The sequence below is a fragment of the Vipera berus genome (assembly GCF_964194415.1).
Source record: "Vipera berus genome assembly, chromosome: 8".
Taxonomy (NCBI): Eukaryota; Metazoa; Chordata; class Lepidosauria; order Squamata; family Viperidae; genus Vipera; species Vipera berus.
The window spans coordinates 7,197,491-7,222,692 of record NC_138211.1 but is presented as its reverse complement, the minus strand read 5'-3'; the positions used below and the strand labels follow the sequence as shown (position 1 = coordinate 7,222,692).

At 41.2% G+C, this 25,202-nt stretch overlaps 2 protein-coding genes across 5 annotated transcripts in view; one reads left to right on the top strand and one right to left on the bottom strand.

Moving 5' to 3' along the window:
• Positions 1-5,690: 5,690 nt before the first annotated feature.
• On the top strand, positions 5,691-13,915 carry TMEM45B (transmembrane protein 45B; the record flags this gene model as incomplete). Its single annotated transcript, XM_081333975.1, has 5 exons — positions 5,691-5,874; positions 7,273-7,485; positions 11,083-11,267; positions 12,383-12,528; positions 13,807-13,915. 5 exons carry the CDS (start codon positions 5,691-5,693, stop codon positions 13,913-13,915), a joined length of 837 nt encoding a protein of 278 aa, XP_081190101.1.
• Positions 13,916-20,193: 6,278 nt separating this feature from the next.
• Positions 20,194-25,202, bottom strand: part of APLP2 (amyloid beta precursor like protein 2) — a 50,321-nt gene continuing 45,312 nt past the window's right edge. For all 4 annotated transcript variants that reach the window (XM_081333686.1, XM_081333685.1, XM_081333684.1 and 1 more), the window contains 4 exons: positions 23,678-23,760; positions 23,351-23,428; positions 22,298-22,453; positions 20,194-21,699 (listed from right to left, as the gene is read on the bottom strand). In XM_081333686.1, coding sequence (XP_081189812.1) covers positions 21,598-21,699; positions 22,298-22,453; positions 23,351-23,428; positions 23,678-23,760 — 419 coding nt within the window. In that variant the 3' untranslated portion in view covers positions 20,194-21,597. The remainder of the gene's footprint in view (positions 21,700-22,297; positions 22,454-23,350; positions 23,429-23,677; positions 23,761-25,202) is intronic.

Genomic DNA, 25,202 nt, shown 5'->3' with positions numbered 1-25,202 from the left:
AGCATAACATAAAACGATAGGAACATTAAAAGGTTAAACCATTAAGAATTAACCTTTAAGAATTAAAACGTTAAAAGCAGCCAAGGGCCAGATAAAATGGGAGCAATGTGTAAATGGGATGGAGGTGAGATCTTAATAGGTTTATAAGGTTATAGCATATCTTACAGGATCTCCTGCCTGAGCAGTGGATTGGACGACTAGAAGACCTCCAAGGTCCCTTCTGTTATTTTGTATGCTGTTCTAGAAATCTACTGCAGTAACCACCTCGTCAGTTTCCATTTGTGAATATAAAGCGCCCCCTAGCGTCACAATACCAATTAGCATCCAAAGTTTTCTTAAATGTTAAGACTATGTTAGAAGGAGACTTCTTCAAAGGATTCTCTTAAAATTTCAGAAAGATGCAAACTTGAATATTCCCAGAAAAGGATGTTTTTTGGTTCAACGTGTCCATCTAGTTTATTGCTCTCTCTGATGCCCATGAAAATAATAATTGGATTACGTTTTGCTTAGTTTTGCAGCTCAGGGTTTGACTGATGCTGCTGCCCCTGCCTGCGAAACCAAAAAAATAATTTTAAAATGCAAAGGCTGAAAACTTGCTTTTTCTTCTAACCATTAGGTGGTGCTTATAGTACACACATAACTCTCTACTAGTTTATTGCTTAAAAAAAATCTGTGCAAAGCAGAGTTTTGCAACCTTAGCAACTATCAGCTGTGTAGGTAGACCAACTCCCACGCAGTGCTGGCTGGGGAATTCTGGGAGCTGAAGTCCACAAAGTACCAAGGTTGAGAAACATTGGTGTCTGTCAGGGGTAGGCAACCTCGGCTCTTTTATGACTCACGGACTTCAACTCCCGGAATTCCTGAGTCAGCATAGCTGACTCAGGAATTCTGGGAGTTGAAGTCCGTGAGTCATAAAAGGGCCGAGGTTGCCTACCCTTGGTGTAGGTTCTCTGTAACGGAACACTTACTTTCTTTTTCACTCAATTCTAAGGTCTTTAACAAAACAGTAACTTCTGCTGCTAGTGGCACAGAGTCATCGGGATAAGCCTCTGCCGGGCAGGCTTTTATCCTTCTCGTTGAAACCAGTCGATACGGAATACTCAACTAGCATGTTCCCAAAAAGGTGCTTTTCTAGAGAATCACTAGGTGGCTGGAAAAGTTTAGATTTTTGCATGTCTTTTTTTTGCCATCTAGCAGTTATCTAGAATTTTGGAACCCCTGGAAAGGTGATCTACTAATGTGTTGGGCTACAGTATCCACAACGTTCAAAAGGCCTGCCCAAGGCAAGACGCCATCACTTGGAGGTGGAAATAGAGGACAATGGCTCTTTATCACGGTCTTGTTATGTGGCTGCAACCACTTCAAACTGTAACTCCCAGCCACCTTGGCGATATGACAAATGTGGACAGTGATTGAGCCCATAGTCAACCTCTAGACTGCCATTACCACAAAACGTGAAAGGAAAGCAAACATCCTGGAGCGTTCCCAGATACAAATCTGGTGGCTCGGTACTGGTTGGTTGAACAGTTTGCCTGCAACTCTGGGGATTTGGTATTCCCAAGTTGGAATACTTGTGAAACGAAACGGTGTGGGGAAACAAGCGGAAACCCCCCCCCCATGAGAAGAAGGAAGTTTGCTGATTCTTATCCTGGGATTGCTAAAGAGATGTGGCCGGGCATCTTCACCCAGGCATGTGAATTTGAAAGAACATTATGCCTGAGAAAATCTGGCTGAATAGAGGAAGGAAAAACGTATGCAGATTGTAAAATTAGCAAGAAATCCATTCATTCTTTTTCATAAATGAATGTTGAGTTCTCATTCACCTCTCTCTCCCTCCCTCCCTCCCTCCCTCCCTCCCTCCCTCCCTCTCTCCAGAAAGTGTGGCCCAGAGTGCTGGATATCCTGTTGCTCTTTCAACCTTGATTTTAAACAAATTTGCCACTAGCAACTCTGAACAGATAGACTTTGAAATCTACCAGTACAGATAAAGTATGCCCTTTTGTTTCTATAGTGGGTGTGGCATGAACCATGTTATACGATGTTGTCTTCCACAAAGACTCCAGAGCTTTGCCACTAGTAGTCTTTGTGCGGAGCGAAGAGGTAGACTGAGTTCTACAACGGTTGGAAGTAGGAATTAAACCACTTGATCCAGGTAAAAACCTATTTTCTTCTTCTTCTCACCCTTCTTCATCTCCTCCTTCTCCTTCTCCATCGTCTTCTCCCTCTCCTTCTCCTCTTCCTCCTCCTCCTCCTCCATCTCCCTCTTCTTCTCCCTCTCCTTCTCCTTCTTCTCCTCCTCCACCTCTTCCTCCCTCTCCTTCTCCTTCTCCTCTTCCTCCTCCTTTACCTTTTCTTTCTCCTTCTCCTTTGCCAACTCTAATCATCTTCCTAACCTTTGGAATTCATAAACAAATAAAGATCTTGTGTGTGTGTGTGTGTATGTATGTATATATATATATATGATTTTTCTTGAAACAATTTTATTTATTTGCTTGTTTGTTCAATTTCTATCAACATGGGAAAGAATGTGGCAGTTGGCAGGGCAATGTTTAAAGAAAATTATTATTATTATTATTATTATTATTATTATTATTATTATTATTATTATTATTATTATTATTATTATTATTATTATTATTTTTATTTATATACCGCCCTTCTCCCGAAGGACTCAGGGCGGTGAAAATCATAATGACCGGGGCAGCCTTCTCAGTTGATAACCTGAAAAGAGATAAACGTTTGTGCTAGTTTAAACAAGTTCTGCTGAGACCTTTGACTTTAAGATGAACATGGGTTGAACTAGTTAAATACCATCCTTACATCTGAAAGGGTGTGGCATAAAAAGACACCAGGGCATCCCCTTATAATAAATATATATTGCAATATTTGCCCGCAGATAAAGGAGATGTCAAATAAGTGCCAGGATGGAATACAAGCGTATTTATAGAAAGATATAGATATCTGAACACCCACAAAATAAATATTAATCCCTACACCTCACTTGAAAGAAGTTTCAGCAGTCCCCATGCAGCTGAAAAAAATTCTTATTTTGTATTCTTTCTTAGAGAGAAATGGTTAGATCCTCAACAGCACAGTCTTTCCCAGCCCAATAGATCCAGATAGGCTGGGTTAAAATCTTTACCAGATCTCCCAGCCCCATCTTGACAGCAGATGACTGGGGAAGTTGATGACGCCAAGCCCTTTTCTATAAAGCAAAATCCGTTCTGTGACTCTTTTTCAGAATCAGCTCCAGTTCCAACACAGGCAGTTCTGATTCTCCTACACTCCTTGACTAGGAGAAACAACAGGTTACCTCTGTCCATCGCTAAAACCTCCTGAGACCATCTTAGCTCACTTTTAATAATGTTCCCAGATATTCTCAAATGCTTTCTGTCAGATCTTACAAGACCCCTCTATCTTAGATTCAAATATTATAGAACTGGAAATTGTCTTAGGAATTCATCTTGACGAAAGCTAATCTCACAGAAACATTGAGCTTAATTTTTGAAAGACTGGAGATCATACCCAGGCCTAAAAGGTTTAAATTGTGTGTTCTTCTTACTAGAAACATTTTCCTAATGTAAGAGCCTCTTTTCCTCAGTCCCCAAACAATTAGTTTGGGGAAGAAGATCCAAAAGGATTTATTTCAAAATTAAAAGGGAAGTGCATCTAACTGCAGCCCAAATAGAGATTGTTGCCATGCCCAAAGAAATTATGCACTGTTGCTAATCTGAAAAATCGAATTGCAGTTGTAAAACTACTTAGACTGTATCAGCAGAGTCAATAAAAAGTAAATTATTAAGAGATTGTCCAAGGTGGTACAATGGAAGCCAAGCTGTTTTCACTGTCAGGAAATTTCTCCTTTGTTCCCTTTAACAAACTTCCTTTAGTCTTTTGTGAGAATATTTCTGTGTTTTTACTTCAGCTTGGTGCTGATTCGTTTGGATGTCTATGTCTGACCTTCCTCTTTACTTTCATTGAGAAATCATAAACTTTGATTATTCTTTTTTGGCCACTAGAGTGTGGTATTTAATATGATGAAAAACAAACACCACATATCCTTAGATATGGAATTTCTATTTAAAATATTTGTTACAATCCCTGGAACAAAATTTTGAGGGAATTGAAAAATTACTGGATAATCAATTGGATATGACTCATGTGGAACAGAAACGAATAAAAGAGAAAATAGAAATTAAAGATAAGGAAGAAGGACTTTGTACAAATACATCTTATGTTTTAAGTGACTTTGTTGCCTACGAAAATGGGGAAAAAATAGGAGCAAGTTTCTTGCGACTAGTTTGATGCAAAGTTAAAAGCTGATAACCTAAATGTATTTGCTTTGAAAGAAATCTCTGTGTGGGTTTTGAGAGGAACATTTTATTCTTCTGCACATAAGCAGAGACTGATGGCATGACCAGAAGCTTTCCTGTCTATGATACCGAGAGGGTTTCCTAAGGAATCAGTGGTAAAATAGTCATATGTAGAGGAATTTTGCTCTGGCCTTGGCAGAATGGTGGAAGACTGTGAGAAAGTAGGTTGTTTAGCAAATGGAAGGGCCTGTTCTGCTGTTGAGGAAGAAAAAGAAGGAAGGAAGGAAGGAAGGAAGGAAGGAAGGAAGGAAGGAAGGAAGGAAGGAAGGAAGGAAGGAAGGAAGGAAGGAAGGAAGGAAGGAAGAAAGGAAGAAAGGAAGGAAGGAAATAGAAAAACAAAGAAAAAAGAAAGAAAGAAAAAAGAGAAAGAGAAAGAAAGAAAAGAAAAAAGAGAGAAAGAGAAAGAAAGAAAAAAGAAAAAGAGAAAGAGAAAGAGAAAAAGAAAGAGAAAGAAAGAAAAAAGAGAAAGAGAGAAAGAGACAGCAAGAAAGAAAGAAGGAAAGAGAAAAAAGAAAGAAAAGAAAAGAAAAGAAAGAAGGAAGGAAGGAAGGAAGGAAGGAAGGAAGGAAGGAAGGAAGGAAGGAAGAAAGAAAGAGAGAGAGAGAGAGAGAAAGAAAGAAAGAAAGAAAGAAAGAAAGAAAGAAAGAAAGAAAGAAAGAAAGAAAGAAAGAAAGAAAGAAAGAAAGAAAGAAAGAAAGAAAGAAAAGCGTTTGGAAATAAAACAGCTTGAAGCAGCTGGAAAGATAATTTTCTCTAGTAATAGGAGTAAGAGTAGTAGGAGTAGGAGTGGCAGTGGGGGAAAGTGGAGTGGTGTGTAATAGCTGTGAATGCTTGCTTGTGTGTATTGTCTGGGGACTTGTGTCATTGGATCTTTGGTTCCCCTAAATTGGGCATAGTTAAAAGAACCCAAGACTCAGAACAAATTCAACAGGGGCCAGTAAAGTTTGTGGATGGGCTTTCCAAAGTCTATATTGATATAGGCTTCCAAAATAAGGGAGACTCCTTGGATTCTTGATCTGGTCTGGCTCAAAAAGAAATAGAAAAGAAAAGACACGTCTAAAAGTGGTAGAGGAATTGCAAACTGAGCTGGTAATGAGTTCAGAACTTCAAACCTGAAAGTGAAGAATTTATTCCAAATGGAAACCAGTTATTCCAGTCCCTGTTCTTTCCAGAAGCTATTATTTCTTCATAAATTGTTGTGCTGGACTCACAGTCTCACGTTGTAATGGATGGAGTCAGCGGACTGGGGTCCCAATTTACACTTCTCTGAATGATTTTAACATCGGGATATTTTCTCCAGGAGGTGACGGGACCAGAATGGCAAATTTAAAGGGCCATGTTCTCCCAGGGTCTTTCTTTATATTGTTTGGCCTCTGGTGGTCAGTGAAATACTCGCTAAAACATATCACCAGGACATCGAAGAAGAACGATCACGTACAGTGGAACTTCAAACAGGTGGAGGTCATTGAAGGGGCAGTCAAAGTGGGCTTTTCATTGATAGGTAAGACTCAGAATATGACAACTGACTTAAGAAATTTGAAGGTAGATGCTTATTGCTCTCCTTGCTTTGAATGTGTGCCTTTTAAGCAAACTAATCACCTACATCTCCAGCCTTGGCAACTTTAGAATCAGAATCGAGCTGGAAGGGACCTTGGAGGTCTTCTAGTCCAGCCCCCTGATTAAGCAGGAGACCCTATATTATTTCAGACAAGTGACTATCCAGTCTCTTCTTTAAAAACCTCCAATGGTGAAGCACCCACATGAAGCAAGCTGTTCCAGTGAGTAATTGTTCTCACTGCTAGGAGTTTCTCCTCAGTTCCAGGTTGCTTCTCTCCTTGATTAGTTTCCATCTATTGTTTCTTGTCCTGCACACTGCTGCTTTGGAAAACAAATTGACAACCCCCCCCATCCCCTCTGTGTGGCAACTTTAAGATTTGTGGACTTCAACTCCCAAGAATTCTGGATGAGGAATTCTGGGAATTGAGGTCCGCAAGTTGCCAAGGTGGGAGACCCCCTGACCTACGTGAAAAAAAAAAATCTGGAGGGCAAATTATAAGTGAGGTTATTTGTATAACTCATCACAGTGCGAAATCAACCATCCTAATCCAACACTCTTCAAATCCTGGACTTCACAGCCAGTGAGGTCAAACTGTGTAGGGTTTATTTCTAATTAGATATTAAATTTACCACTAAGTAGGAATTAAATAAGACTTCTACAAAGGAAGTGGGCTTTTGCCATATGCAGTTTTGATCCCAACTTGAATTAATAATGTTATAAATTCTGCTACTTAATTCTTTGGTAACCATCAAATTGTTTTAATGAATATATCTAGCCAATTAAACAGGCAAATTATATCCTTAACTCCACTGTTGTCTCAAGATCCACTTAAATTTATCATCTGCAATGCACTTGGAGTTATTTGCTGCAGTTTATGGGTTTTCTTCCCCCCCACCTTTTTTTTCCTGGTCATTACTGTTGGTTTTTAAAATTATTTCATGTCAACATTTTGGAGTCAAAAAGAAAATATATTGAGCATATGGTTAGGCTTGCTTTCTTTTTAGCCAAAAGTAGGATACAAAGCTTTGCAATCAAACAGAAGCAGTTGTGTTGAAAGAAAAACATTGGCTGTCCGTGGAAAATCCCCGAAGCATGGAAAAATTACAAATTACTTCCTGCTACATACTCACAATGCTACTTTAGTTTTTCTGGTGGTATTCATGGGGTGCTTTAAAAAAGTCCAGCAAAGTTGATGGGAGCTCTACCTGTTTTCGATGTGTGTCACACATCAACTTTTTTTTTAACCATATCTTGCAGACACCACTGGTATTTACCGTCTTACTTTCCTTTCAGTTAGACCTTTCCTAACAGATCTGTTCAACTTTGGTCTCTGTTGAATAGGGATTCTTGCTGAGCAGTTTGTCCCCGATGGACCCCACCTCCATCTCTACAGTGGGCAACCACCAAGTTGGGTGAAGTTGATGAACTGGCAACATTCCACCATGTATTTATTCTTTTTGATCTCTGGAGCAGCAGATATAGTCACCTATTCCTCGACCTTAGTGCCTATTGGGCTGGACCGCTTCATGCTTGGCATTGCACTTTTTGTGGAAGGTAGGCACAAACCAAGAGACAGTAAGTACGTGGGAAGCATCTTTGTTAGGTGTTTGGGAAGTTCTAGGTACCATTTTTGTTGCACTCAAGGAGCAAGGGTTACAGGAGTTTCCTATCACTTGGAAATAATTTGTGTTTATATGTTTGCCCCTTAAAGAAGACTCTCTATGTATCTCACAAAGATAAGAGTCTCAGATAAGACCTTCCCAGTGACTGCAGAGGAACTATCCTGTTCTCTCAGCTTGGATGTCTCCCTTTCGCTTTGGTTATAGCAATAGCAACAGCACATAGACTTATATACCGCTTCGCAGCGCTTCACAGCCCTCTCTAAGCGGATTTACAGAGTCAGCATCTTGCCCCCAACAATCTGGGTCCTTATTTTACCGACCTCAAAGGGATGGAAGGCTAAGTCAACCTTGAGCTCCGTCTGGATCGAACTCCAGTCTGTGGGCAGAGTTTCCCTGCAATACTGCATTCTAACCACTGTGCCACCATCAGTGGGTTAGTGAGAGTGCTCCAGGTTGGACAACCATTTCCTCTGAAATGGTATACAACAGAGTTCCCCAACATTTCCGGTTTTGTGGACTGGCTGCTGCTGGTGGTGGTGGTGGTGGGGAACTGGATGGTTTGTGCAAGCAGCCGGCAAGCACATGCCTGCCACTCACACAAACGGAGCACACAAACGGAGCTCTTACAAGGTGAGGATGTACATGCACACGTGCTCGCTTGGCATTATCATGGCCCAGTTGCAAACCCATCATATCCCCCTAGTGAGCCGCGGCCCACAGGTTGGGGCCTCCTGGTATCGGATCACAAGCTCGGACAAGAGGTTGGACTAAAAGACCTCCAATTCTGCTATTCAGAATTCTGTATTTGGCTCCATGCTTTTTGCTTGTTAAATATTTTTTGTTTGTAGTTTTATTTTACCTCTAGCTTCTGCCTGTGTTCCAGGTTAATGTCTTTTCATTACTCTTATGGTTTTATTTGGCCATTAGCTACATGGAGTAGTCTCTGAAGTCTCAAGGCATTGCCTTTGTTTTGTTTTTTGTGTTTTTTTTTGTTTTGCCCTACAGCAGAGCCCCAGGAGAGCAATAAAACTGGTGCTTTATGCATTACTCTTCCAAAACACTCCCTCAAAATGTATTTCCTTTATTAGCGAGGCTTCCATTCTTCCACTTTATTGTAAGGATGCTGCAGAATTGGTTTTCTTTCAAAATTCTGTTTAAGTCATTGTGAGCTTATCTGCTTATCGGTGAGCCTGAGAGTTTGTTACCGATGTTGGTTTTGGTTGTACATCTTATCCATCCTTCTGGAACCTCCATCTGAACTTCTTTATGAGTTGAAATAAAGCAGAAGAAGCAGGAAAGCCAAAGATGAGTGGGAGACAGGTTTGTGTATGTATGTATGTATGTATGTATGTATGTATGTATATATATATATATATATATATATATATATATATATATATATATATATATATATAAATATATATAAAGCAGCATGTTCGGACACTTTCATCATGCAAGGAAATTGGACTCGATCTGTAAGAATTGCATTGTATGTAGCAGATGCAGGGCTGCTACTCCCCTATCTAGTCTTTTAACGTTCACCACTAAGATGTGGCGTGTTAATTCAAACAGAGGCCGATCCCATTCATCTCAGGGGCAGAAGATCAGAAACCACAGGTGTTTACTTTGGGAAGCCAAGCCTTTCTTAATTATCTATAAACATCTATAAACTGTTTCAAACTTTATTTCCTGCATTCTTTTTTTTTTTTTTTACACATCCGTCACTGAACACTGGGCACAAGCAACATGAATAGGTTGTAAGGACCAGAATGCCATCACTAAAGCTACTGATGCTGGTTTGATGCAAGACACCCAGTTCTTCCTACAGGACTTCCTAATTTCTGGGAAGGGAGTTAAACAGTTCCCACGCAAGCCTCAGATCCCACCGAGCGAACCGGTTCTAACTCCGCTCAGCTCAAGAAAGTGTTGGCTTTGTCTTACATTGCTCAGGTTTCATCCCTGTAACTTGTTTATCTCCAAAGAGCAATTAATGCCTCACTGGCTAAAGCCAGTGTCCTGCTCTTTCCTAACATGGCTGATTATCTGAAAATATCTGATTATCTGAAAATAAGGTGGCATTCCTTGATGCACCCTGAGAATCTCACCTCTGGGCTTCTCTTGAATAAAACAACAGAAGCTAATCCAGCTATGAGAGTAATTTGTCTTGTAGCCACACCTTTTTAAAAAGAAAGAAAGAAAGAAAGAAAGAAAGAAAGAAAGAAAGAAAGAAAGAAAGAAAGAAAGGAAGGAAGGAAGGAAGGAAGGAAGGAAGAAAGGAAGGAAGAAAGGAAGGAAGAACGAAAGAAAGAAAGAAAGAAAGAAAGAAAGAAAGAAAGAAAGAAAGAAAGGAAGGAAGGAAGGAAGGAAGGAAGGAAGGAAGGAAGGAAGGAAGAAAGGAAGGAAGGAAGGAAGGAAGAAAGAAAGAAAGAAAGAAAGAAAGAAAGAAAGAAAGAAAGAAAGAAAGAAAGAAAGAAAGAAAGAAAGAAAGAAAGAAATTGGATATCTTTGAGTCAGGTATTTGAGAGAAGTAGTTTGGTCTTGCTTTCTTCTTCGGAGGGCTGAGAGAGAGTAACTATCTCATGGTCTTCCAGCTGGGTTTCTACCGCAGGATTAGAACTCAGAGCCTCCTGGTTTCTGGCCTGCAGCCTTGGCCACATTGGCTCTCACACACTTTAACGTTGCTTTATTTAAATTCCCCTCAAAGGTTTGAAGTCTTCTGGGAGTGGAGGAGAGCTAAAGGTTCACTGCCCCACCGGAGTTGATCCCAGCTAAATTGGATTCAATTGAAATCATCGTCAATGCATTGGATTTATAGGGATGGCTTAAACAGGAGTGCCCTGTCGCACATTCTTTCCGAAATTCTCTTGCGTTGGAGGGCATGTATACCATAAACTTTGCCCTATGGTTCACATCTTGGGTAGAACAGGATAAACTTGTAACGCAACTCATTTTATTGACAGTTGCTTAGTTTAAGGTTTGTCCTTTTTTACTGTCTTGCTAAACTGTCCACAAATAGGGCTTCCACAGTTATTAAAAGCTAGAGGTATATTCATGTTTTTTTTTAAAAAAAAAGAAAACATGGCAGGCTGTTTTGCTTTCAGAGCTCAGAAAGTTGGTTTATTTGATCAAGACTGTATAATAGATTTGTTATCTCTGGTGATATTTAATGAACTATTGCTGACATCAGGACTTTAAATGTTGAGGTTTTTATGGATTTGTTTACAGGTGACAGATGAGATATGGGAAGGAGAGACCAGTTGTTCCATTTTAAGAGAAGGTGATCTACTAAAATGGTGATACTTGTGATCAAGGAGAAAGTCTTTGCTTTTTAGTTGCAGCATTTTTATTTTCTGCCTTTCCCAATTTTTTCCTGCACTTTTCTTTTTCTCTTTTTAGTCTCCTTTATGTGTATTACTATTTTTTTTATTGTAAATTGTAATGTTTAGTGAAATTGCTACAAAAAATGTTAAGGTACAAAGGTCTTTCTTGAAAATGATTGCAGTTTTGAACAACTTCTGCATTTCAATAGGCTTCCTCTTCCAATATCATACCAGTCACCGGCCAGAGCTTGACCAACACATCCATTCCATGCTCCTGACGGCCATCTTTGCTGGCGTTGCCACTTGCTTTGTACAAGTCTTTGTGCATAACAACTTGATTTTGGACTTATTTGCAGTCAGCCTGGCTCTCCTGCAAGGAACCTGGTTTTGGCAGGTGGGCTCTCTTTTCAGTTTTCTTATTAAATGAGCTTGGCTGTTGGCCATGGTGAAGAAGCTACAATTCAAGGCAACTCGTGGGAATCCCTTTAAATCTACTGTATAAAGTATGGGGCAGCTTAGAGCAGATCTGAAGAGGAAGTCCAGTGCCATGTCCTCAAGCAAGGGTTCAAATGACCACCTGGGGTGCAGCAATTAATGGTTACTGACCAAAAGGTTTAGTGCTTGCACCTTGGTAAACATGGACCAGCTGTGTGTGTGTGTGTGTGTGTGTGTGTGACAATGCGCTTCACAATGCTGTTACGGGTGGCTTCCTTCCCAGGTGGGAGATTTTTTTTTTACAGAAGGAATTACAAACCTTGTAAGATGTTATGACAAGTGCCTCAATTTGAATGGCAATTATGTCAAAAAGCAATGTGATGTTGTAGTTTTCTAATGTGTATAATACAAGTTCTGTATATGCGAGTGTCTGCCACTGATAATCAAACGGAGGTTTATTTCCAAATTGCCCTTGTGCGTGCGTCCAATATGAACTGATCAGAAATTGGCTAATTCAAAGTTCTGAATAAGTAATGTAATCATAGTTCTGTTCAGTGCTTTTTTTGTAAAAGAAAAAGGTGCCGGAACTCACACATGTCATATAACCCGCCTTGCCTACCCTACAAGGTTCCATCCAAAAAAGGTGCCGGAACTCTGTTCTGAGTGTTCTATGAGAAAAAAAGCCCTGGTTCTGTTTAACCACTGCCTCACTGCCCTCAAATCTCTTTATCAGAGTATCACAAGAGCCTGGACATTGGTAGAAGAGTATGGGGTAAAACCAGTGGTGGGATTCAAAATATGTGAACAACTGGTTCTCTGTGTGGATGTCACTTCCAGAAGTCCATTCTGGGCCCGGGCAACAAAAAATTAGCTACCGGTTCTGCCAAAGTGGTGCAAACTGGTTGAATCCCACCACTGCGCAAAACACATAAATAAGGTGTAGATGAATCATTTTCATGCTGGACAGCTTCTAAAATGAATGTTTGCCCTTTGTGCTTTACCCAAAATCTTTGCAACTTGGTATGCCCATTAATTGCATAGGACATCATCAATGCTTTTTTTTTAAATTACCAGATAGGTTTTGTGTTGTATCCACCATGGGGAGGACCAGTATGGGATCTGAATGACCACAACAACAACATGTTCATCACCATGTGCTTTTGCTGGCATTATGCCCTTGCAATCCTCATTACGGCAGTGAATTATTCCCTGGTTTATTGGTAAGTTTTCTGAAATAATATGTTCCTGATCAACATTACAGTATGTCCTTGAATAAACGGGTATGCAGAGACTTGCATGTGAAGAAATACAAGAAACTTTGCTTCCTCTGGTGGTTGTCCAATGACAGCATGGTGTCTCAATACAACAAGTTTTTGCGATCATGTTATAGAGACCAGGAACAAATTGTTCAGACCAAGAAAGAAACCAAGTTGTAAACACTTATTGGTTTTCTTAATCCTGGGTTACCAAATAAATCAAGGGTTTCAGGTTCATTCAACAGGCTAAGCCAAGGCATACTCTGTAGAAGGGGGTGTCCAATGTTGGCAACTTTAAGACTTGCTGAGCAACTACCAGACTGTGGACTTCAACTCCCATGGTTGCTTGAGAAACTTTGGGAGCTGAAGTCCACAAATCTTAAAGTTGCCAACGTTAGACACTCCTGCTGTACAACGTGGTGTGGATTGAGCTTTCTGTAGAGTTAACCAGTTGGGACCCACTAGTTCACCACATTGCTTGACAGACTATTAATTGTGTGAGGATGTAACACAGCAAAGATCCAAATTCTTTTGATCACCTTAAGAGTTAAAAAGCTGCAGGTCCTTGAGGACGCTCTTGCAAAATTCTTACTTTTGAGCAGAACTTGACTTATGAAGCAGGTTTCCCCATAAGGAGACCTGCCTTTTCACTCTTTCAGTGGGAACCATTTAGGGTCAGTTAGGACACAGCTTCCTTTTTCAAATAAGACAAGGTTTCCTCATAGTCTGAGAAGTTCAGTAAGAGGATGTCTCCTTCCAGAAGAGGATATTTCCTTCCCGAATGTACCTACTCAGTTCCTAGCATCCCATTAGGCAACTCCGGAATTCCCTTCAAAGTAGATTTGTTAAGTGTCAGGTATAACGTATGAATGGGGAACCTGTTTATCAAGGGCCACATTCTTTCAAGGAGAAACTATGGGTAGTGAGTCCCACTAAGGTGTGGACTTGAATGAGAAATGAGTGGTCCTCTCTCTCTCTCTCTCACTCTGTGTGTGTGTTATATTTCCTCTTTCTCTTTTTTCCTTTTCTTCCTGTTATTTCCCTGATATACCCTTTCCCCCCTTCTTACTTAAATAGTGGGGAGAGAATAGTGTCTCATTCTTGTAGAACAATTACCCTGGTTGTTTGCAGAAGGTTTTCGAAAGCTTCTCCCAGTTTCCTACCCCCAAAAGACCCCATAAACAATCAGCTGAACAGAACTACGGTGGGACTAATCGAATTATGTCTTATCATTGTCCATAGCTACTTCAAGAATTGTAAAAGGAGCAACGTACAGATTGGGATTGGACTTAGCATAAGGAAGCAAAAAAATACTCATGCTCCCCTCTTAAATGAATCGGATGAAGAATAAGCCAGGATGAATTGTTCCAATTGCTTCTATTTATATCCAAAAACCTGAAAATGAAATAATCAACATTCCAAATATTTATAGTATCTGGAAAGATCAAGAAGTCTTTGTCTAAGTATAAAATCAAGATGGCTGCGCTTCCTTTACATTTTCATTAGCGTATCTTCTGATTGCCATAGTCCCTGGAAACAGAAATGATAATCCTTCTAATTGCCAGATGTTCAAACTTTATCCAACGGTGCACTTTTTAATGAAGCAATTTGTTTTATCAACAATGAAAGAAACCGCTCGATTTTGCACTATCTCTGAAAGAAGCCACTAAACCTAATCGGGATTTGCTTATTGTAACATATTTTAATCCATCTTATCTTCAGTTATATAGAAAGAATTCCCAAACTTATCATGAAGAAGCCTTCTAATTTTGCACTATCGGGACATTGGGTCCATAGATATTATTTCAAATGATTGAGCTGCTGACTGTGAGGACATGCTTGACTGCCGTATCTTGAGAAGGATGATGTTGACAGTGACTACCTCGACTTCTCCAAATGATAAGAAATTCCAAAGTTGCAGTGCTCTCCAAAACTTGAATTTTCCCTTATTGGCGAAAGGAGGTTTTAGGCATTTCCTAATATATGCATTTATTTACCCCCATGCAAAACAGACTGAAAAGGAAGGGGGCCTAGACATTTCAATAGCCAACCTCATGAACTTTTTAAAACACACTCGGAATATTATGTCAGGCCCAGAAAAGTAGGCAGAGAAACTATGGAAACGGCAGTGCAAAGTGTTAGATTCAGACTTCAGCCTAACCAATTCCCATATTGTAAAATGGGAGCTCCTTATTGCTGCTCTCTTCATGCCTTGATGGCGAAGACAAAATGAAACGGAGATAAAAGAAGAAATGGAATTCAACTGGTCTGATAGTTACGTTGGCTGCACGGAACTATCCTGTGAAACCTCCTGTAAAATACGCCTCAAGTACACATGCCGATATGCCATGTTTTGCATCTTTCCAAATGTTGTTGTTGTGGTTCTGTTTCAGAATACCAGCGCTGTAATTCTTTTGCTGTACTCAGGAGTCTTGCTGACATTATAGTATTTTGCATTCTGTAGGATCATGTTCTAAAGCTTTTGACTTCAGCCTTCTAACACTCTGGAATCAGAAATGGCAGCTATTGTTATCCAAGGCATAGAAGAAATCAATCTAAGTTTAGAATAATAATATGACCTCCTTGATTATGTCATGCAGTTTGTTAATGAAGTTTGCTTTGAGGTAAAACAGGGTAAATAAGTGTGAATAGTCATTCCAGCCAGTAGAATTCATGTTAAGCTTGTGTTGAGTTGTTTGTAATTCTAATTTTCCAAGAGAACAGGAAGACAAATGTCCAGAATTCTGGGTTTCTCTTGTCTTTTTCAATGTATCTGAAGCATGTGAAATTGGTGAAGGCTGATCTGGCGAGGTCAAAAGAAGCCATATAAATGTCACAGCCCAACAGACTCGGAGATACACCATGTCCCCAACCCAGATAATAGAAGAAATATTCTGCTAGCAAAACATAGTGGTGGCAGAAAGAACTGGTCAACACTAATGGGGCAAGGATGAACGCATGAAAACCATGCCTCTCAAATCTGTCATACTCTGTAAGGTCTAGAGATACCGGATTAAAGTTGTCTAGTCTCCTTTCCTATTGTTGATGTCTAGACACCATGAAATTTGTTTGCTGGGCACTCTGCAGAAAGAACTTGTCCTAGCCATTCATGCAGTTAACACAGAACTGTCCTTAGCTAGGGCTTGTTTCACCCAGAACACAAATTTGTAAGCCATGGTTTCAAAATTTTAACGACTGGTTTCCAATTCACATGAAAATCAAACAGGCCATTTCATGACTTGGTGACATGTGTGAAGGAGTCGGTGATTTAACTGTGTCACTATTTTACCTGAAGAGGATGGAAAGGCTTGGCAAGCTATGTAGTCAATAAGTTGGACCCATCACAGGTGTTCCTGGAGGTGAGGACTAGAGGACAAGAAATTACTCAAAAAAGGGATATTTTTCAGTATTAATAAAAGCATGCAAGATATTCTAAATCACTTTTATCAGCCCCATTTAAATATCTACAAATGCGCCTCTCCTCCAATTATTATAAAATTCATGATGGTAATTGGCCAAGTTCTTTAGATATTGCTGGACCTGCTGATTACTCAATCATAATTGTAGCATGAAAGCTTTTAGCATCGATATTGCAGGGAAAATGTACTATGTCTCTCACCTGCTACATGCTTTTTCCAGTGAACCAATTCCAATGGATGAACTGAATTAATTCATTTTGTGATCTTCAGGATCTCTCTCTCTCTCTCTCTCTCTCTCACACACACACACACAGACACACACACAAACACAAGTACTGATAGCTGAACCTTATTTCCATATAGGCATTCAACCCTAGTAATTTCTTTCTCCCAGAAATATTTATCTAATCAGTTTGAGAGATTGAACTTGGATCTTGCTGCTTTACAAATGGAATTATTTTTATCTTCTTAATCCTGTTGGTCACTCCACTTTCTTGTGGTTCTGCGATCAATAAAATAAAGTGATGCAGAACCATCTACGCGCATCTATCTTCCTGCCTTAGTGCTGGTCCACAATTATCACCATCCGAAAAACAGAATCATTCCCTCTTCCCTTTAGACGGGGCCTTCCTTCGAAGATGTTCGAAGAAGCTTGATTAAATTCATAAAGCAAACTTTCTTGGGAGGAAAACATCACTTGCAATGCAGGATAATTGCCAAAAAAACAAAAAAGGTGAAAGCGGGTGAAAGGTTTCTTGAAACACAAAGCCGGGAGGCACATAATTAGAATTTTATTCTTTAGGGAAATGATTACATTGATCTAGTGGATTATAATTTCTTAGGAGGTCTTGTGATTCCCTTGGTTTGAAGCCAGGTTGCCTCCAGCACTGCTTCAAAACACTTTGGACATATTAACGCAGCAAAGAAATAAGCCAATGGTTTAAAATTCAGGAAAAAACGAGAATGGAGAGGGAAATGGTGATTTGTGTTCAAACCAACCCATCTTTCAACCTCAAAGGGACCACGAACATGTAAATAAGGGGTGGTTTGTTTATTTGCGTCAGAAGCATCACAATTAAAACAAGGCATACCACACGACATAAAATCTAAAATATAAAACACAAGATTAAAATATGTACAAGTTAAACAGATCTTCCCCAGGAAGTAGCAACATGAATTGTGTTCTGTCATGCAGCCATGAGGTCTGTACACTGATCAGGTCACAAAAGGCATGCATGCATATGTGTTGTCTGCATGTCAGCACAATCTCAAAGAGCAGAAGCCACCGGATAGCCCCATTTTTTCTGGATCTTGTTGTACCTGTGCGCAGTCTATTCAACAATTTCCATACTTCCCAGCTTTCGTCAGACCCAGATGCCGGCTCCTCCGTTGGTTCCATCCAGAGTTGGTTCTTTGTAGCTTTCCATAGATACCTCTCTGCTTTCGAATTCTTCAAAGTCTTCTGTTGACCTAAGGAAGCTTTTCCTGGATTTCAGGAGCGGTTGATGCACGAAGAAAAGATCCCTCCACCTTCCCCTGCATCCTTCCTCCCCCTTATTTTTTAATTGTAAGCTTTACTGTTATTAGACTTTATGGTCTTACTGGTTGGGCTGCCCAGTCACATCAGACAGGGAGATGGGCCATCAACAAATCAAATCAAAATCAGTCCGACCAATGCAGAAGGGACATGAGATTGGACAAATTAGGTGGCTTGCATTCCACATCAAGCATTCCAACGTGAGTCACAAGCCGAGGGAAAAAGCAGATGACAGATCCAAAATGGGAAACAGGACAATCCCCCAGGTCACATTCCAGCAGTTTCTGATACATTAAAGCAGGGGTCTGCAACCTTGACAACTTTAACTTGTGGATTTCAGCTCCCGGAATTCCTCAGCCAGTTCTGGGAGCTGAAGTCCACAAGTCTTAAAAGTTGTCAAGGTTGCAGACCCCTGCATTAAAGCATCATCCACAAGAACTTCAGAGTATTTGTCCCATGCTGGTTTGCTTTGCCTAATAATATTTGCCTGTACAAATATTATCGCATCAACTCAAGATGGTACTGACGCAATGATCTCTATGGTTACCTTCCCTACTTGTTTTGGCATTTCAGAGACCCATTTCCCCCCCAAATGTTGCTGTTTTCAAGGACATAAAGTAATAATCCGATGCTCAGATAGGACGAGGAGTGCTTAAATGTATTACTTTGCCTGCAGGCTTTTCAGAACCTTTAGAAGGTTTTGCAAGAAGGCATGTTATTCACTAAATTTATGACTTTGCATTTGCTCACTTTGGCTTTTCCTTGAGAACGTAAGCGGTGCCCTCCTAAATCAGACCAAACAGGCCAATAGTGGCCAACTAACTGTTCAAGGAAGCCCACTAGTCGCCCAGCAAATGGTCTCCATGGCTTTGTTTGCATCTAGTAAAGGTTTGGTGTCCAACACTAGGGGGCAGTGTTCTACGTTTCTTAGCGGAGGGAGGCAGTGTTGTCCAAAGACACTTCTGTGGTCATGTGGCCAGCATTACTATACGTCGAGGCAGCCGGAACACTGAACAATTGTTACCTTCCCATCTAAGTGGTACCTATTTATCTACTTGCATTTGCAAGCTTTCGAACTGATAAGTGAGCAGGAGATGAGGCAAGTAACGGGAGCTGACCCTGTCTTGCGGCACTTGGGTCTTGAACCTGGGCTGTCAGCTTTCCAGCAAACAAGCTCAGCATCTTTAACCAACGAGTCATCATGCCCCCTTGGCATCTAGTAGCAGACGTTCTGTCTTCAATTTCCTCCTTTATTTAGAATTGGAAAGCATGAGCATGGCATGTTCCATGGATGTTGAATAGACCAGCTTGTTCCAGATGGACCTTTTCTCATCATCTATAGTGTGGCTCAGGAGTTGGGTCAGGAATTCTGGGAGTCCACAGATCATAAAGGGGCCATAGTTTCCCATCCCTGGTATAGCTGCTGAACCAAACTTCCACAGGTAGATAATTCCATAGGGCAGGGGCTGCAAACTGAAAAGGCATGCTTGCTAGCTCCCATCATTCTGAGCTAACCTGCTTGGTGTTTTTTTTAATAATGATGATGATAATAATGTGATAATGACGTTGGAAGGGTCCTTGAAGGTCATCTAGTCCAACCCCCTGCTCAGGCAGGAAACCCTATACCATTTCAGACAAATGGCTGTCCAGTCTCTTCTTAAAAACTTCCAATGTTGGAGCATTCACAGCTTCTAGAGGTAGGTTGTTCCACTGGTTAACTGTTCTGTCAGAAAGTTTCTCCTTAGTTCTAGGTTGCTTCTCTCTTTGGTTAGTTTCCATCCCTTGCTTCTTGTCCTGCCTTCGGGCGCTTTGGAGAATAGCTCAACTCCGTCTTCTTTGTGGCAGCCCCTGAGATATTGGAACACTGCTATCATGTCATCCCTGGTCCTTCTCTTCATTAAAACAGACATACCCAATTTCAGCAACCGTTCCTTATACGTTATAGCCTCCAGTCCTCTGATCATCTTTGTTGCTCTTCTCTGTACTCTTTCTAGAGTCTCAACATCTTTTTTTACACTGTGGTGACCAAAACAGGATGCAGTATTCCCAGCGTGGCCTTACCAAGGCACTGTAAAGTGGTATTAACAGTATTTAAAAAATGTTGAGCAAAGGGGGAGGGGTTTTTATGTAGCTTCAAAGCTTTTCCCACTGTAAAAGTCTCGTGCCTTTCGATTCCCATCCCAAGCATGGGCCACCCAGTCAAGGGGAGGTCTTGCAGTCCCGTGACCACAGAAACAGGCCACTACGTCATGGCTCCAGGTTTTGATAAAAACGGCAAGGTTGCTCCTGTTAGTTGGGAGCTTCTGCCCAAAAACTGTTAGGCCCTGTAGAAAGCGGGTCCTCTTTTGAGTTCTCTCTCCTTAAGGAGCTCCTAGCAACTTGTAAGAAGTTTGGGTATCAACATGCTTGGTAGGCAGCCTTTCCAGGTTACACTTTTAAATCTATTTATTTGAGCTAATAAGGAAGCTTAAAACCCTTTTATTTATGGGTGTTGGTTTTTCTCCGGCTCCCAATTCCCTGGGCAGGTGATCACAGTCCTGACACTTGGCAAGGCAGAGACTCATGATAAAACACCCATCATCCTTGTCTTTTAGGGGGAAAGGGAGTCTTCCTGGAGCGCCGGATTGACCACGAGTGACCCTAAGGCACACAGGGATAGTTACTGAAATCAGAAACTGGAAGTTAAAGAGTTTATTGATGAGTTTCCAACTTTTTTCTACATCCCCCATAGACCACACTAGGGAGTTTGCAGGTTAAGTAGATCTGTGCATAGTGGGAAGAGAAATTATACAGGGTGGAAGTTAAAAGAAAATTCACAGAAAATAGAGGGGGGGGGGAAATACGACACAGGTTTATCAGAACTTCGAGGATTTTTTTTTTAAAAATGCTGTGAGGATTAACACCAACTATACAGGCATTACAAAGACATGATGGTCAATGGAGCAATTCTTTCGACATGTCGGTGCCCGGTGATCCTCTCCTCTTATCTGCATCTCAAACATAATTCCTCCCTATGGTGCAAGCAACGTTGCAGGTCCATTCTTTATCTGCTTCTCCAAATGCCTACCTTTCTCAAGGCAGTATAATGGCTCTGTTTAAGTACACATACCTCAGCCTCAGCCAACTTATCAGCCTTCCAAAACTGTAATGATCATGAGTTATTCTGAATTGGGGGGGGGGAAGGTCACACATTAACAAGAAAGTTCTGCTTACATTAGGCAAGGCTAAAAGGAGAGGTTATGCTGTGGAAGGGCTGAATCCTAACTTAACAGCTTCCAACTATATAGCAGGACTGGATTCAGAAAGCAAGGCGAGTGCGCAATCCCGATCTGCTCAAATCCTGACCAAATAATTCCACTACAAAGATCCTAAAACAAGAGAGCAATTTCCTTCCTCATCTTTTAAAGTTTAGATTTTTGGAAACCAAGCTACACAGCAGCAGAATTTGTACAGGTCACTGGCATTCAAGAATGTATTTTAAGTTTTCCATAATTTTTACGAAGTTTTATGAACAGAGGAAGGAAGGAAGGAAGGAAGGAAGGAAGGAAGGAAGGAAGGAAGGAAGGAAGGAAGGAAGGAAGGAAGGAAGGAAGGAAGGAAGGAATCTTACAACCCTGCAAGTCAGAATGACCAAAGAGCCACTAAATTATTTGTTTATATGTGATCAGTACAAATACCGTGGAATATGCAAGCAGCGAATCAGAAATAAAACAAAATTTCTCGTATATATTGAGAACTTGTTATCAGACAATACAACAGCATTGGGATCTCTCCTCATTAGGTTTCTTAAAAAAGGGGAAAAAAATTACACCTCAAATATCTGCAAGAGATCCATTTTCCCATTTATGCTTTACATATTATATATTGTTATATTACCATTTCCTCGCCCATTTAAAAGAATGGAAATTGAAATTCTACAGTAGTAATTAAGTCTTCAATGACCCGGGAACTTTGAATGTAAGATGAAGTCCTCTTCAAGCAACAGTTGGTCAGTAGTTGATCCAAAACAATGGACTATTTTGGCCCTTTCTCCCCTACACATCTGCTGGGTCAGGGATGCAACCGCTTCAAGACCCTTTAAATCTGCATCTGCTCCAGATATTTGTATGTTGGATTCTCGTAGCCATGGTTCTGCATCTTGTTCAGATGCCTTTCCTCTGGACTTAGCATTGGGTCAACCTTTACGAGAAAAACAAACAGTGATCAGTCAGTCAAGAGATCATTTTGAGTAACCAAGAGTCTTTGAATTGGTATCAGTGCAAAATAATATTTGTAGGTCAGGGTTGAACTGTAGAGTCCTTGGTGTTCTCTGGGCTTGGTGACTACCTTGTAGACATTCATTACCTAACTAGGCGACTTTTTCAGAGCACTCTCCTCATTGGGTAATGAAACACCTGCAAAAACCAGCCAAGCTCTTTGTAATGGCACCAGACTCTGGAGATTAACTCACAAGACCTTCAGCATCCGTAAGCTCAGAAAGTATAATGCTAATGTTGGTTTACCTGCTCTTTGCATACGGATGCGGGACAAGTTAAAGAAATGACTCGTAGTAGTGATTTATCACATTTCTAGACTGATTCCTGTTGCTCAGACTTTCCAACAGGCTCCGGGTGTGTGAATCAAAATACTCTTAGTGTTTTCCTTTTGAAAATTCATTTCCCATCCCCAATCTTTGAAAAGAAGTGCCTTGAATCATACATACAGCAATGATTCGACTCATTTTCTCCACTCTGCTCTACCTCCATGTTCACGTGAAGCATCTCTAGACCCCTCTCACCTCTACAATGCCATGGCTGATGGTTCCATACTGCCTCTTCCTCAACATCACCAAGCTTATGACTATAACCGTAGCTATGGCAACTGCTATGACCAAAAGGCCAATGAGTGCACTGCTGCTGAAGCTGAAGTCATCACGAAGAGAGTGGTCAGCTTTCTGCAAGAGGAAGAACATGGCATGGGAAGATTGAAGCGTGGAAACCTACGCCAGTAGACAAGCTTGGGAGGTCCTGTTTTACTACTGCAACAAATATGTGATACAGCCGGTGGTACTCCTGCTCTGAGAGAATTGCATAACTCAATACAGGGAGTCCTCAACTGAAATTTATGATGCTAAGTGAGAAATTTGCTAAGTGAGTTTTGCCCCAATTTACAGCTTTTCTTGCCCCATTTGTGAAGTGAATCACTGAGGCATTCAACTAGTAACGCGGTTGTTAAGTGAATTTGATTTTCCCCCATTGATTTTGCTTGTCGGAAGGTCGCAAAAGGTGATCACGTGATCCCATGACATTGCAACCGTCATGTGACTCAGTTGTCAAGCATCCGAATATAAATCACGTGAGCATGGTCATGCTGCAAGGGTCGTAAGTGTGAAAAATGGTCATAAGTCATTTTTTTTCAGTGCCATTGTAACTTCAAATGGTCACTAAGCAGTGACTTGGTGTGGTTAAGTTGAGGACTACCCGTATTGAATTATCAGTTTTGCCGATGTATCCTAGATCAGGGGTCCCCAACCCCCGGTCTGTGGACCAGCACCAGGCTGCAATATGCCAGAAACAGGGCCGCGCAAAGAAAGCCCCATCTGCGGGATGCAGGCAGTACATGAAAACACGCCCCCTCTGGTCTGCATAAAATCCTCTCTCCATGTTACCGGTCCCTGGTGTCCAAAAGGTTGGGGACCTAGATGAAAAATAATGTGATTTTCCTTACTGAAGGCTCTATAGGGCGTAGTTCTTTACAACATCCAATATCCTTCTGAAGAAAAAGGGTTTCACTAAGAGGTTTATGTGGTTCCCCTTTAACAGTAAATCTAAGTTGACAGCGATATACGTACCGGTATATCGTCCACCAGTCCACCAACCCGCTCAGGATTGAAAATCATTTCCTTTACATCAAGCGTCTCATCAATAACCTGAAAAAGAATCATGAGAGAATTTTATGAGGCGCTAACAACAGAAGGAGCCACAACACGTTACATTTGAGGTGAGTTCCACCAGTGACTGCTACTTCTGCAAGCACCTAAGTTATCTTCCGGTAATCATCTTTCTGATGTCCACCGATAGAATTTCATGTGTTTAGCAAAATTCTGAAAAGGTTTAGGAAGCTGCCGTTTTGGGCACAAGTTTTTCCTTGCATGCATTTCGGCGCAAAAGGGGCTTACCACGTTGTCATCCAGCTTGCTCTTGCTGTTAATGGCTTTCTCTTCTGCTCCAATGAGCCCATCAAGGTCGACCAGGCCAGACCCTGCACAGAAAGAAATTAGGCGTGAAATAAATAAATACGAGATCCAGCAAAAGCAAAAAAAAGCAGTCGACCGACTGTGCGCCCACATGAATTGCAAGTTCCTTTCTTTCTTAATGCATATGTCACGGGGATACCAAATGTTATATTAAGAGAAACAAAGAATGGACAATGGATAGTGGATTGTTGAGCAGATTGCACCATGAAAATGAGGGACAACCCAGAAAGTTCAATGACAGATGTAGTTTCTTACTAACTAGTAACAGTCCAAACTGATGTTCTGTAGAAGCTGTACTTTCTCCTCTAGGCATGACTCGCTTATGGAACCAGGATACAGATACGTCTTCATTTTACAACCAGTCACTTAGCAACTGTACAACAGTCCCCTAAGGTGCTTATGTCCTGATTTCAACCACTGCAATCCTCCTGGTCACGTGATTGCGTTTTAGGCAACAGGCTCACCTCTACAGCCGTTTGTAGCGTCTCACAATCACATGACCATGTTTTTTTTATGTTTTTGCCGGTTTCTGACAAAAAAAAACCCAACCATTGGACAAAACAGATTTGCTTAAAGACTGCTGGGTCTTTAAGAAGGTCGTAGAATTAGTCATCATCAGGCGGGCAGGTTTTATTACACTGATTTATTGCCAGCGCTATGCACAGGAATAGCCTCCTCTGAAGGTTCGTACCTGCTTGGATTTTGATAAGGATTAGCAGAATTCAAGAGAAGGTGGACTTAGCTCACTTGTGGCTACGTAGGGATTCTAGGCTGATCTTTTTTTTAACTCTGCCCCAGATTCTGCCACTCTTCCTCCTACAGTGATCCACTTAATGACCGCCACAATTTAATTCTGGACTCAATTAGGGTCTTAAGTCAAGGGCCACTTACACACCCCTTTGGTGTTGCCCTTTGCTATATTCACAGCACGACCGGCACCAGACCTTTAGGCACCCTGTGTATCAGCCTATCTGAAGAACAAGCCTGGAAGCCATTATAAAAAATGTTGCTTAATTTGTTTCTCTCGGATGCCTGAACGAAATCCTGAATCAGTTTCCTGGGAGAGAATAAAGTTCCAGCTATCAGTCAATTACTGACAACTGAAGCCCTTTGTGTGGTTAGGGAGGAACCAAACCTCCTTAATTAATTGAAGATGAATAGCATAAGACAGTGGTGGCAAACCTATGGCACGCGTGCCAGAGGTGGCACTCAGAGCCCTCTGGCACACGTGTCATGTCTCGGAGATGGCAACTGTCCCTCTTCAACCAGCTGCCCGAGGTCCCACGTGGCCGGATGCATCCCGGGACAGCTGGTTTCCCTCCCCACCTGTCCCATCCCTCCTGGCCTCACATGCTCTCCTTTTCCCAGGCACGACCCACTGCATTGCCTCCTCAGCTGTTGGCTAGCTATCCAGAGTGCGCTGGTTGAGGAGCCGGCAGGCTGTGGC